This window comes from Physeter macrocephalus, chromosome 13 (genome assembly GCF_002837175.3).
Source record: "Physeter macrocephalus isolate SW-GA chromosome 13, ASM283717v5, whole genome shotgun sequence".
Classification (NCBI taxonomy): Eukaryota; Metazoa; Chordata; class Mammalia; order Artiodactyla; family Physeteridae; genus Physeter; species Physeter macrocephalus.
In genome coordinates, this window is record NC_041226.1 from 81,751,851 (window position 1) to 81,766,502 (window position 14,652).

Below are 14,652 nucleotides of genomic sequence, written 5' to 3' on the forward strand. Positions count from 1 at the left end.
CCCCAAAGAATTTGTGTTAATACCCTAAAAGTAAAGAGGCAGAGAGAGGTCCTCGTGGCCGTTTTTAACAGTAAAGAAGAATATGATTCAAGGAGAGCCACCCAGTGGTTTATTTTCCCCTGAGACTTGAAAACTAAGCAGTGAGCTCAAGTTGAAGTAGGAAGTCAGGTTACCAAAGTCACAAGTACAATTCCCGAATACTGTATATAAATTGTAGGCTATAAATACTGTTATCTGAAAGAGTTGTATGATCTTTTCCACGAAGCTCTTTAAAAACAGATGTGTGGGAGAGATAGGTTACACGCATGTAAACAAGCATAGATGTGGGCTGCACGGGGACACTTGGCCTGACCCCTGCTGCCCACCCCCCACCGGCTCCCCTCGCAGAGAGCTTCCCCCCCACCAGACTCAACGCCCTCTCATGAGTGGCCCCCCTCACTGTCTGGTCCCTGCCTTCCCTGACCCCCTTGAGAAACCATTCCTCCTCCTCCCCTGCCCCACACCTCATTGTCCTTTTAGTCTGTTTATCATGTGTTTGTAGCGTTTCATACCACCTGAGATTATCTGGTTCACAGTTTTCTATTTTTGTCACTGTGTATACCGTTCTCCCACCCCCATGGCCACCACTGCCTTGGCAAGACTATCGAGTGTGAGTCCTTAATTGTGGGCACTTGTCTCTTACCCACAACTGCATTCCTAGCACTGAGCCCAGGGTCTTTACCCCAGTTCATGGCACACAGCTGCCAAAACCCTTGTAATCTCTGGAGTGACAGGAGTGTCCTCTGTATGCTAATGAGCTGACAGGTGGCTGGCACCCTGGATAGCTTCAGGATGGGAGCTGCTCATCAGAAAGACCAGGCATGATTATAGCATTGCAACCTCCAGCCCCATCCCCACCTCTGAAGAGGGAAAGGGTTGGAGATTGAGTTCAGTCACCAATGGCCAGAGGTTTAATCAACGATGCCTGTGTAACGGCGTCTCCATAAAAGTCCCTGAAGCGTGGGGTTTGAAGAGCATCCAAGCTGGTGAACCCACATATCCCGCTGCCAAGGGGGTGGAGCCCGAGAGAGCCCTGTGCATCTCTCCCATCTGGCTGTGCCTGAGTTGTATACTTTATAATAAACCAGTGGTAGTAAGTAAAGCACTTCCCTGAGTTCGTGAGTCAGTCTCATTCAAGAACCCCCTGAATTTATAGCCGGCCAGTCAGAAGTACTGGTGACAACCTGGGACTTGCAGCTGGCCTCCGAAGTGGGGACAGTCCTGTGGGATCTGACATTAATTCCAGGTGGATAGTGTCAGAACTGGGCTGAGTCATAGGACACCCAGCCTGTGCTGGACAGCTGGGGAAGTGGTGTTGGAAAAAGCTTTGGTTTCAGAAATATTGTCAAAACAGTTCATAGGTGCACAAAATTATTTGTTGGATGGATGGAGACTTACACTGTTGCACTCTCCTGGAGACTTATACTGTTGCACTCTCCTGTGGTTTGCATATATTAATTTTTTAATTAAAAAAAAAGATACACTGTTGTCTGAAAGGACCCCCCCCATAGGCGGGTAACATAGTCCACACCTCTGATGAGAAGCAGCTTGCAGCGTTTGCCTGACAGTCTCTGTTTCATTCTTAAATGAACTCATTTAGTCTAAGTGTATCTGTGTATAGTTTTTCTCTACTGCAACTTACATAAGTTCACTTTTATAAGTGAGAACAAAATTCTCACAAGTAGACTTCAGGTCATGTTCTACAAACTGACTCTACCTGTGGTACTTAAAGTTCAAAGAGCAAGAACAGGGAGGAAGGCCCAATTTCATAGCAAAATGAATGTATCATAGGAACCTTCTAAGTCTGTTTCAGGAAAGAGAGGAATAGGTGTTTTTAAAACTATTCTCAGTCATTAATATAAAGCCATCTTTTACAAAATTTTTTTCCTTATTACCGAAGTAATACCTGTTCATTTTAGAAACACTGGAACCTGTAGATGAAAGGAAAGAAAATAATTTCATTTCTGCCAACTAACAATAATAACCCTTAACACAGTGTTGCAAGCCTTTTAGACGTTTTTCTACGTGTGCGAATCAACATGCAAATAGAAACTGGGTCATTCCACTTTGTAACATTCTTTTCTTCGTTAATATAATATCTTTTTTATCACTTATCCTAAATTGTTTTTCATAACTAGAAAGTATTTCATTGAAAGAATGTTCCCCTGTGTATTTAACCAAAAACCTGTTCATTGGACCTTTAGCTTATGTTTTTTTGCTATTCAAACATTTGGGCTCAATATTGGTGTATATTTTAAATTATTTATTAAATATCTTCTTTTAAAGTATATTCCTAAAGTGATATTTTACTAGCATTATAATTTCTCAGCTTCTCAAGAAATCAGAAAAGGGAGAGGAGTCAAGCACTGAGAAGCCAAAAGAAAGAGGAGAGGAAACTGACACCAGAGATGGGAAACAGGAACCCGGTCCCAGCTGTGTAGTCGTGAAGCCCAAGCCCTTGGAGAGCTCGCTGGAGGAGCTCAGGGAAAAGTGAGCCGTGCTTTTGCTTCTCTGACCATGTTAAGCACCCAGGTTGTCATCGAGTTGTGGTTGTGTATCCTGTGTCAGTATGAGTGCTTATATTCCATAATCTACTTGGAATTCAAGAGTTTGCTGGGATGTGCTTGCCCACATCTTTGTCTCCGCTTGGCCAGCAGTCACGCTGATGGTGAACTGTTCAGTCTGCCTCCTCAGGGCTGTCTCCAGACGGGGAAGTGTCCTGGTATTGTTTCCTCCACTATCTCCTCTCCTGGTTATTCTCTTGGATTCCTCTCTTTGACTTGCCGTCTTCAAGATCTTCTTCCCACTCTCTTTACTTGGTGATTGTTATCAGTTTGTAATTTTCCTCTGTGTTTTGAGATATCTTGCCCATTTGATCTCCCAGACCTCCTTCAGTGTATCTGCAGAATTGTAAATTGGTGAGCCCAGCCTTTTAGGCGCTGGAGATCTTCTGTGATACAGAAATAGAGGCCCAAGTGCTGTCCTTTCTCTGTTGGAGTGGTCAGTCCTCCGGTCCCGCCAGGATCTGCCCAGCAGCTGTGGATGCTGGTGTCCCACTGGCCCTGCCTGTGTGCGGCGGGGGTGTCCTCTGCCTGCTCCCGCACAAGCGGCTCATGAGAGGAGTTTGAGAGTGCTCTGGGGTCAGGATGCACGGCAGCCTCTGAGCAGGGAGCCCCTCCCTCCTGGGTCCACAGTCAGGGGCCATGTGCAGCTGCGATTCTTGTTCCCCTCACCCAGGGCTCCTCCCCATGTCCCGCATGTGGATGCCTGCAGAGCTTCCTGGAGCCCAGGAGCACTCTGCTCAGAGGGGTGGCTGGAAGTAGATTTGAGTTTGGAGGGGAAATGGCAAGGTCATGGGATTCGGCTGCTTTTTGCCCAGAATCACAGTGCTCGGAATGACTGCTTACTACCTTTCTTGCGCAGAGCTGTGATAAAGGTTTTCTTTCGTCTTTATAGGGGTTCTGGTTAATTGGTTTGTTTAGAAGATTAATTTGTACATGACTGTCAAATCTGTGATCACTCTGGTGTATGTTACAGGCCTATCTCTTACTATTGCTTATGATACGGCAGCGCCTTTGTCGTGTTTCTGGCACAGATTTGTGCTTGTAGCTCTGTTCCCATCAGCCCTGCTGCCATGGCGTGTGGGGAGCCACAGACGGTACGTGAGGCCCGTGGAGAGGAAGCCTTTAAGAACCAGAGGAGCTAAGCAGCCACTTATTTACTTACTATTCATTTAACAGTTTGATATATGCATGCATTAACTTTTTAAGTTAATTTTAGCTCCGCTTGGAACAGAAACTCAGCTGTAAATACCAGCTCTGTGTCACGATGGATGTGCATCTGGGCTGCTAGGAAAGTCCCTTGAGTACTTTTCGTCTCATTTACTTTATCTGTAAAAAAGGGGAAGATTATATTTACTAAGAATTATAAAAATATGTGTATATGGTACCTTAGCATAGTGCCTGCTACATATGTGTGACTCAAGTGTAACAGTAAATCTTGTTATTACTATTGTTTATTCACGTTTTCAAAAGTTTCTTATTGAATGCCTGTCGTGTGCCCATCATGTGCAAACTTGGCCCTGCAGTGACGAGCAGACGTAGATATCCCCTGCCTGTTTTCGAACTTGTAGTCTGGAAGGGAAGACAGGTAATTGGCGAGCAGTTTACGTGAGGTTATTGATAATTTGTGTTGGATCACAGGCCACAAGATGACACTGGTAAAGAGCAAAGGGACATGGAGAGAAGATTCCGAGAAAAAGAACTTGAAGCGCAAAGATACCACTTGGACGACAGCAGAAAACACAGAGCTCACCATGAGTTGGATAAGTTTTCAGGAAGAAGCGAGGAAGAGCTGAAAAGAGGGAATGGATTCACCCCAGACCGAGGGAAGAAGGGGAGCCAGGATGGGGGCGGCCCTGTGGGGGCAGCAGAGACACCAGGAAGGGAGAAGAGTGAAGATGGACTGGCACCCAGGAAGGAGGACACGGGAAGCAAGGTTCTTTTATTCACTGGGGATAATCTTTCACTTCATTTTCGTCTGCTCAGAGTATCAACTGTAATCCTGCAGGCTTACAACTGCTTTTCCAGACAGAAGTGTTTTATCTAACGAAGAGTCTTGAGGTGTCTTGAGGTGCAGGATCGTAGGTTATGACAGCGTCCTAGGGAGCTCACTGCCCTGAGAGTCTGTATTTGCGGAGCAGTTATTCTTGTCCAGTGAGAGGGCACCAAGTCCTGAAATGAAACCAGCATCATCTTTTCTCAGAGAATCAATTTTTTTTTTAACCACGAAAGAAAAAGAACCTTTCATTTAGTATAAAACTGGCACATTCACACTATTTGCTTGAGAATAAGTAATGGAAAGATTATACGTTTTACCCCTAAGACAGTAAGGAGAATATTAATGACATGTCATGGTGCTTTCTTTTACATCATTAACAGAGTTACGATTTTTTTAAATCGAAGTTTAGTTGATTTACAATATTGTGTTAGTTTCAAGTGTACAGCAAACTGATTCAGACATTTTTTCCAGATTATATCCCAATATAGGTTATTACAAGATATTGAATATAATTCCCTGTGCTATACAGTAAATCCTTGTTGCTTATCTATCTTTATGTATAGTAGTTTGTATCTGTTAATCCCATACTCCTAATTTGTCCCTCCCTCCTTCCCTCTCTCCTTTGGTAATCGTAAGTTTGTTTTATATGTCTGTGAGCCTGTTTCTGTTTTGTATATACATTCATTTGTATTATTTTTAGATTCCATATATAAGTGATGTCATATAGTATTTGTCTTTCTCTGTCTGACTTAACTTCACCTAGTATGACAATCTCTAGGTCGATCCATGTTGCTGCAAATGGCAGAATTTCATTCTTTTTTATGACTAATATTCCATTGTATGTATACCACATCTTCTTCATCCATTCATCTGTTGATGAGCATTTAGGTTGCTTCCATATCTTGACTACAGCAAGTCCCCTACATATGACTGAGTTCCATTCTTAGAGCATGTTCATAAGTCCAATTTGTTTGTAAGTCCAACGAAGTTAGCCTAGGTACCCAACTAACACAATCGGCTATATAGGACTGTACTGTAATAGGTGTATAATACTTTTCACACAAATAATATATAAAAAAACACAAAAAATAAAGAAAACATTTTAAACCTAACAGTACAGTACCTTGAAAAGTACAGTAGTCCAGTACCACAGCTGGCACACAGGGGCTGGCATGGAGTGAACAGGCGAGAAGAGTTACTGACTGGAGGAGGGAGAGGAGGTGGGAGATGGTAGAGCTGAAGGATCGTCAGCAACAGGAGACGGAGGGCCAGCTGCAATTTCACTCACGCCTGAGGTTGATGGAACGTACGTTTGCATCTTTGAAAGATGTGTTCCATCTTTGCCTTGGGAGACTGACCTAAGAAAATATTGCTACGATTTCTGTCGGAGAATGTTTTGCCTGTGTCCTCTTCTAGGAGTTTTATGGTGTCATGTCTTATATTTAGGTCTTTAAACAATTTTGAGTTTATTTTTGTATATGGTGTGAGGGAGTGTTCTAACTTCATTGATTTACATGTAGCTGTCCAGCTCTCCCAACACCCCTTGCTGAAGAGACTGTCTTTTCTCCATTGTATAGCCTTGCCTCCTTTGTCATAGATTAATTAACCATAGGTGTGTGGGTTTATTTCTGGGCTCTCTATTCTGTTCCATTGATACATATGTCAGCTTTTTGTACCATGATATTTTGATTACTGTGGCTTTGTAGTATAGTCTGACATCTGAAAGGGTTATGCCTTCAGCTTTGTTCTTTTACCTCAGGATTGCTTTGGCACTTCTGGGCCTTTTGTGGTTCTATGTATATTTTAGGATTATTTGTTCTAATTCTGTGAAAAATGTCATGGGTATTTTGATAGGGATTGCATAAAATCTGTAGATTGCTTTGGGTAGTATGGCCATTTTAACAGTATGAATTATTCTGATCCAAGAGCATGGGAAATCTTTCTATTTCTTTGTATCATCTTCCGTTTCCTTTATCAATGTTTTATAGTTTTCAGCATATAGATCTTTCACCTCCTTGGTTAAATTTATTCCTGGGTATTTTATTTTTTGACATGATTTTAAATGGGATTGTTTCTTTACTTTCTCTTTCTGATATTTCATTACTGGTGTAAAGAAACGCAACAGATTTCTGTATATTAATTTTGTATACTGCTACCTTGCTGAATTCATTTTCTCTCTTTCTGAATTCTTTTCTCTCTCCTCTCGTCCTCACTCTTCCTAGAAACGGAAAATGGCCTCCCCTGCCTACAGCTGCTATAAAGACAGACATATGGCCTTTGTTTTAAAGTCTAATTTGTCTGATATGAGTATTGCTACTCCCGCTTTCTTGTCATTTCCATTTGCATGAAGTATCTCTTCCCATCCCCTCACTTTGTCTGCGTGTGTCTTTCACCCTGAAGTGAGTCTCTTGTAGGCAGCATATTGTAGGTTCTTGTTTTTTTATCCAATCTACCACTCTTTTGATTGGAGCATTTAGACCATTGACATTTTTTTTTTTTTTCCGGTATGCGGGCCTCTCACTGTTGTGGCCTCTCGGGCTCTCAACCACTGCGCCACCAGGGAAGCCCTAGACCATTGACATTTAAAGTAATTATCAATAAATATGTACTTACTGACATTTTAATCCTTGTTTTCCAGTTGTTTTTTGTAGTTCTTTGTTCATTTCTTCTTTTTGTTTTTCTTTTTGTGGCTTGATGATTTTCTTTCGTGGTATGCTTGAGTTTCTTTCTTTTTGGTTTTTGTGAATCTATTGTATATTTTTTATTTGTGGTTACCATGGAGTTTGAGTATGTTAACCCATCACTATATCTACTTTCTTTACACTGATAGTGATTCAGGTTCAGAAACATTCCAAAATATTTACATTTTAAAACTCCCCTCCCCCACATTTTGTGACTTGTAATGTCCTGTTTTATATGTTCACGCTTATCCTTTTACTGTTAATTGTAGTTATAATTGCTTTTACAATTTTTTTTATTGTTTTTTAACCTATGTACTGGTTTATTTAAGTGATCTTCAATCATTTTATATACTTGCCTTTCCTATAGATCCTTGCTTCCTTTCTATTTAGAGAAGACCCTTCAATATTTCTTTTAGGGTAGGTGTAGTATTGCTGAGTTCTTTTAGTTTTTGCTTGTCTGAGAAATTCTTTATCTCTTCTTCTATTCTAAATGATAATCTTGCTGTGTAGAGTATCCTAGTTGCAGGTTTTTCCCTTTCAGGACTTTGAGTATATCATGCCACTCCCTTCTGGCCTGAAAGTTTCTGCAGAGAAATCAGCTAATAGCCTTCTGGGGGTTCCCTTGTAACTAACTCTGTTTTTCTCTTACTACCTTTAGAATCCTCTCTTTATCTTTCACTTTTGTCCTCTTAATTATGTGTCTTGGTGTGGGTCTGTTTGGATTCATCTTGTTTGGGACCCTCTGTGCTTCCTATACCTGGATATCTGTGTCCTTCTTTAGGTTTGGGAAGTATTCAGCCATAATTTCTTCAAATACATTTTCAATCCCCTTCTTTCTCTCTTCTCCTTCTGGAATCCCTATTATGTGTAGGTTGGCACATTTTATATTATCCCATAGATCTCATATGTTGTTTTCATTTTTTTTTAAATTTGTCTTTCTGTCTTCTTCTCTGATTGGGTGATTTCCATTATTCCATCTTCCAGATCCCTTATACATTCTTCTGTGTCACTTAGTCTGCTGTTCATTGCTTGATTGATTTTTCTCTCAGCAATTGTCTATTTTTGGTTGGTTCATCTTTATAGTTTCTAGTTCCTTGTTACAGTGATCTACATTTCTATCAATAATCTTTCTTAATTCAGGTAGCACTTTTATTACCTCCTTTTTGAACTTGGGGTCTAGTAGATTGATGAGCTCTGTTTCATTATTTGTTCTTTCAGGGGATTTCTCTTGTTCTTTTAATTGGGAGTTCCTCTGCCTTTTCACTCTACTTAATTTTCTCTGTCTCTAAGAATTTAGGAGAAACAGTTATCTACTGTGGTCTTGAAAGTGTGTTTTTAAGTGGGAATGTCCCTGTGCAGACTGTGTGTGTTCAGTGTTTTTGGTGCAACGGCTGGGTTTGGTATGCCCACCAGCCACATCGTTCCTCAGGGTGTGCTGTCCGTAAGCCCCTTGATAGGGGTGTGGTCAGTGTTGTACTATCCAGAGCCTGGGCTGGGTGTGAGGTGGGGCCTCCTCTCTGCTCCGTGGCTGTCACTGCCCTGTCGGGGGCGGGGGCTCTGCTCCCCAGTTGTTGGAGTAGAAGCCCTGAGGGTCGAGTTCAATCAGGCTCTGTTGCTCTCGAGTGTCTGCCCCAAAGGAGGTGAGTGCTGAAGCAGGTGAGGCCACAGAGGACCTAGGCGTCACCTGTGTAGGTGTCCACAGTTCTGCTCAGAAGCAGCCCAGGGTCGCCTCCCTTTCTCTGTCGTGTTCATCCCAGATCTCACGCAAGGCTGTGGTGTGGAGTAGGCTGGGGCTGGGGCTTGGGACGTTGTGGGTACAGGAATTGAGGTGGCTGCACTGCTGTGTGAGACCCGTCTGCCGCAGATCCAGCACTAAGCTGCCATGTGGACTGGGCGGAGCCAGGGGCTCACACTGACAGTGGCTGTTGCCGCCCCACCTGGACCCCACCCCAGACACAGGTCTGTCTCTTCACTGCTAGACCGAGTCTCTGCCCAGATCTCACGCCAGGCTGTGGTGTGCAGGGAGCCAGGCCAGGGTGTTCACCCCCTCAGATCTGGAGCGCAGAGAGGTGGCAGCTGCGACTGCAAAGCTCTCTCCGCCCTCATTGCCAGCACGCCGCACACAGGCACGCCTTGTGAGTAGAGTCCCGGCTTCTCCAGCGCCTCCGGCTGTCTCAGCGGATTTCCCAGCAGGCAGCGGGGCCCGGCTCCTCCGTGCGGGACCCTGGGACTCGGACACCCAGGTTGTTGCTCAGCCTGCCGGCTCCCCAGGGCGGGGGTCCACCCACGAGGACTTTCTCCTCCTTACAGACCTCCCCGGGGCACAGCTCCCGACCCGATGCCTTTTCTTCTGCCCAGCCCGGTTACATGAAGCTCTTTCTTGCAGCTTTGGCTGTGTAGGGGGTCTTCTGCCCGTTTCTGTGAGAACCGTTCCACAGGTAGATGTATTTTTGATGTGTTTGTGGGGGGGAGGTGAGCTCCATGTCCTCCTCCTTCTTGATCCCCCCAAGAGTGTTCTGATTATTAGTGGATAGTGAGGTGGCCATAAACACCCAGGTCAGCTCTGCACAACCGGCATGGCATTGTGATCACATCGTTGTAGAGAAGCACTGTAAGGGGGTCATCTCCCTGCCAGGCCCGGCCCCATGGTGCTGGTCAGCCCTCACAGCCTGGCGTCCAGGTGAGCGAGGGGACGGAGGCCTGGGCTGCAGGCCGTATCCACGTCCCCTGCCACCCCGGACCCTGGCAGCCTCCCTCTGTCCTGTGTCTGATTCTGTCATTTCAGGAAGCTGTAGAAATGGGAGCACAGCATGTAACCTTTTGAGGCTGGCTTTTTCACTCAGCATAATCCCCACAGACCCATCCAGGGGGTGGTGGGTATCAGTGATGTTGATTTTTATTTATTTATTTATTTATTTAAAAAATAACTCTATTTATTTTAGGCTGCGTCGGGTCTTCGTTGCTGCGCGCGGGCTTTCTGTAGTTGCAGTGAGCAGGGGCTACACTGTTGCGATGCGCGGGCTTCTCCTTGCTGTGGCTTCTCTTGTTGCGGAACATGGGCTCTAGGCACGTGGGCTCAGTAGTTGTGGCTCGCGGGCTCCAGAGCGCAGGCTCAGTAGTTGTGGCGCACGGGCTTACTTGCTCCGCGGCATGTGGGATCTTCCCAGACCAGGGCTTGAACCCGTGTCCCCCGCATTGGCAGGCGGATTCTTAACCACTGCGCCACCAGGGAAGTCCCACTATGTTGATTTTTAAAGTGTCTGCGGTGAAGGCAAAGCCAGCCCCAGCCAGAGGGAGTCTACTCATCTTCACCCTTGACCGGCCCTATACTCAGAGGTTTCTGCAGTCACGGTAACCTCAGGGCTTTCTGCTGGGCTCGTTCACACGAGCACTGGTTTTTCACCTGCCTCTTCATTTAGCAGCAGTGAGTGACTTGGGTATTGGCAAAGCTTTGGGAGTGGGAACCCGAGGTGACTCTTCCGCTCAGTTAAAGCTGTGGTGCTGTAGTAGTAATAAGGTGCTATGTGTCATAGCTCCTTTCTCACGAGGTGAGTTGTGATGTCCTTCTAGAATCCGTCTGTACACACAGATATTACCCTGCGAAAGCAGAGCCATGCTTTTGGCCCCAGGTAGAGGTGGTGTGTGAAGCCTGCCTCTCTGTCTACACGGGATTCGGGTCTGTACGGCCTGCCAAGCCCTTTCCCACCCTTCTCATTGGCCAGGCTGATATTAAGGAAAAGAACATTCTGGTAAACCCCATGGTGGTGACTGTGGGGCCTCCACACACAGCCCAGGAGTGGGCAAAAGTGAGTGGTGAGCCCTGGAGAAACAGCACCGGACGTGCCCACCTGAGCCACACTGCCCTGGCCCCTAGGTGGCCGTGGAAGGCTAAGGGTGCTGCTCCGCCCACGTAAGCAGCCGGCTCCCTCAGGGCTGGGTCCACGGCAGAGCTGGCTGGCTTCCCCAAGGCTGGTCCTGGCCTGCAGAATCGCTTTGTCCTTCCCTGGCTTTGCTCTCCTCATGCCCTGAAGCAGGTTCATTTCATTTTATGCACTTTATCCAGGAATGCTTTTATCCCACCACCTCTAAGAGATTAGTATGATGGCTGGTTAGCATTTCCCATAAAGGGGACAGTTGAGGAATAAGCTACACAGAAATTGCTAATTACAAATGTGTGTGATTGTTCAGTTCATAGCTCTAAAAAGCCATTTCTCTAGAGACCATGCCTCATTTTGTTCCAGGCTTTGCATCCACCGCGCGTGGTGAGTTTGAGGGGCTGAGATGAGTGTGTTTGAGTTTTCACCTCTCAAAATAGGAGGGAATGCCGTGATTGTATTAATTCCACAGAATGTTCTGGCTTTGAGCAGTAACACTTTCCCAGACACTAACTTTACTTCCAAGTTATTATTAACTGTCTTTCTTTTTCATGGCTCTTATTTTTTTAAATCTCAAAATGCCTGATTTCTGAGATAGTGGTGTGAAAAAGGCTGATTTTTAGCTGCAAGACTGATTTTCTTTAGATAATTAGGATTATCAGGCCCTAGAAATAGATAGAGCTGTTGCCCCCTCCTGTATTTCTGGCCCTTGGAAGAGTAACACGCCCTCTGTCCTGGCAGGACCGACCAGGCTTGCAGCTGTACCAGCCCAGAGGTGGCATCCGAGCCCGAGAATGCGATGGAAGACCCCCCGAGGAGGGCCGTGACGGGAGGTGAGGTGGAAGATTCAGCAGGGGCTGGAGCTGAGAAGAGCGAAGAGGCAGGGTGAGTCAGTGCGCGTGCTGGTGACGTGGGTGGTCTCCCTCCCACACTCTGGATTAGAGAGGCCATTCCTTCCGGAAGCGCGTCAATTAGCCTGGAATAAAACCGACGAGGTGAATTTACTCCTTATAGAGAAACTAGAACTATAAAGGTGGCCTAGAAATACCTAGAAACCATTCTTAAGCGATCTTTTAAAACTTTGAACAGAGTTATAGATTTTGCCATTTCTGATATAAACTAGTATATATAATTTAGCCAAAGCAGAAGAAAATTAATCTCCTTCAGAAAGCAGAAAAGTATGACCAAAACCAGAAGAAAGCTAGTATTGTGTCAGTGTGAATTCTGAAGCACTTTAAACATGTTGTAGGAATAACTTGGACTTCCACTTTTACACATTTGTAAGTCAATGATCTGTATCTCATTGTGCTTTTTGTTGGTTTTCTGTGAGCTGTAGCTTCTGGAAAGTGAGCAGCTCTCATTTCTCACAACCATTGTAATTCAGTCATTCATGCACCTTCTGTCATAAAGGATTAGCCGAAGTCTGTTGTGCTGTATTCCCTCTGATAGGAACTTTAACACTGTATAAAGCCCAACAGCTTTAATTGTTAACAATATGGCCACTGAATTAACAAAAATAGTTCCAGTCTTTTGATGGAGTGCTCATGGTTTATAACATAAATGGCATTATTTTAGAGAGGAATAATTAGGTATGGCATCTGGAGTTTTTCTTTTTGCAGTCTGAGGCAGTTTTATGATAACTTAATGTAGCTTTCTGCAGCTGTGCATTCTACAGTATTTTTTCCTTTTAGTGAAATTTTTAAATGTTAATGCTTTGGGCACTGTGCTTTGAACCATTTATTAAATAAAAATTTTAGTTGCTATGAATTTGAACTCCAGTTATGGTACTTTTCCTATATAGAATTATATGTAACAAAATACTGCTTTTTAAAACGTAGCTTTAATCATCTGAATATTTTGCTTATTATATCTATTCCTTATAAAATATAAAATGTTTATTAAAAAACTGAGACTTATTTATTATTAAAAAACCTCTATGGCTGTTAGACATACAGTCAGTTTCAAGCATTGCTGTGCTCTTGTTCTTGACTTATGAGCTCCAGAAGGTGGGGGAGGGGAGAGGAGAACTTGCTGTGGATTCAGTGAGTTCCAGGTGATCCAGCAGCATCAACTCTGGCTGAAAAGGGCTAGATAGTAAACACTTTAGACCTTATAGGCTGTACGGTCTCTGTCACAACGATTAAACTCTGCCATCATAGTGAGCCTTAAAATACATTTACAATAGAAAATGAATGGGCAGGGCTGTGTTCCTATAAAACTTAATATATGAAAACAGGCAGCACACCATATTTGGCCTGTGGGCCATAGTTGGTTAGTGTTCAAGATTCATGGTTTAAAACAATGGTTGTTATACTTTTTGGTCTCAGGAACACTTTACGTTCTTAAGAACTATTAACAACCCCAAAGGACTTTTGTTTATTAGCTAGATTATATCTATTGATGTTTACTGTATTCAAAATTAAAGCAAAAATGTTCAAGCTCAAGAATACATAGACACATGTTCTTTTTATAGCTGTCAGAGTAATAACATCAACATACATCATTCTAGCCTCTGGAAAACTCCACTATACAGCCGTGAGAAGATCACAGTAAAAAGGCGACTAATGTCTTTTAGTCTTAATGAGTAATTATACCCAAGGGAGGGACCAAGATGGTGACATCGGAGGCTCCTGAACGTCCCTCCTCCCATAGACACACCAGATGTACAGCTACACACAGAGAAGTTCCCTCAGAGAAAAATCCAGAAACTAGCCAAGCGACTCCTACACACCAGACAAATGAGACAATACCCACATCGAAACAGGTGGGAAAGTCTGAGACAACCTCTCACCATAAGCCCAAACCCCAGCACAGCACCACACAATCGGAAGGGAACCCCCAGTTCCCAGCTTTTTCCTGAAGAAAAGCTAGGGCTGCCACATCTAGCACCCCAACTTTTAAGGCTCCCCATCTGAGGGATGGACCTTTAAATCACCTAGTTCTGAAAGCCAATGGGGCTTCTGTCCATGAGACCCACAAGACAGGTGTGCATGAGAGCCCTCTCTGCAGCTATCCCCCCAGGTCTCCGCACAGAAGGAGCAGGCAAAAACACTCATCTACCAGATTCTCCCTGGAAGGGTTTGACTGCGTACTCTCCTGGTTGCTACTTGAGAGCCCAGATTCTAATCAGCCTGCACGTGCGTGGAAGTGGACTGAGACATTGATGGGTCTTGGCACACCTTCCACTACTGGAAGCCACTAAGAACAAAGACAGTAGCATGGACAATCATAAAGGTTTGAGAGGCAACCACATACTCAGGCCAAGCTGATGGACAAGGTTTATCTCCTACATGAGACTAGTCTGTCAAGACTGGGAGAGGTGCCTGTTTTATCTAATGCACAGAAACCAACACAGAGACTCAAGAAATAGGGGAATATGTTTGAAAAAAAGAACAAGGTAAATATCTCGAAACTGATCTTTTTTTTTTTTTTTTTTTGTGGTATGTGGGCCTCCCCCTGTTGTGGCCTCTCCCGTTGCGGGGCACAGGCTCCGGAAG

The 14,652-nt window shown here is 44.4% G+C and overlaps 1 protein-coding gene across 1 annotated transcript in view; it reads left to right on the forward strand.

The window, feature by feature from the left end:
- The window catches only part of UPF3A (UPF3A regulator of nonsense mediated mRNA decay), a 48,562-nt gene that overhangs the window by 19,309 nt on the left and 14,601 nt on the right, over window positions 1-14,652 (forward strand). Inside the window, 2 exon segments of the mRNA XM_024117457.3 lie at window positions 11,897-11,985; window positions 11,987-12,040. Of these exon segments, the coding sequence (XP_023973225.1) occupies window positions 11,897-11,985; window positions 11,987-12,040 (143 nt within the window).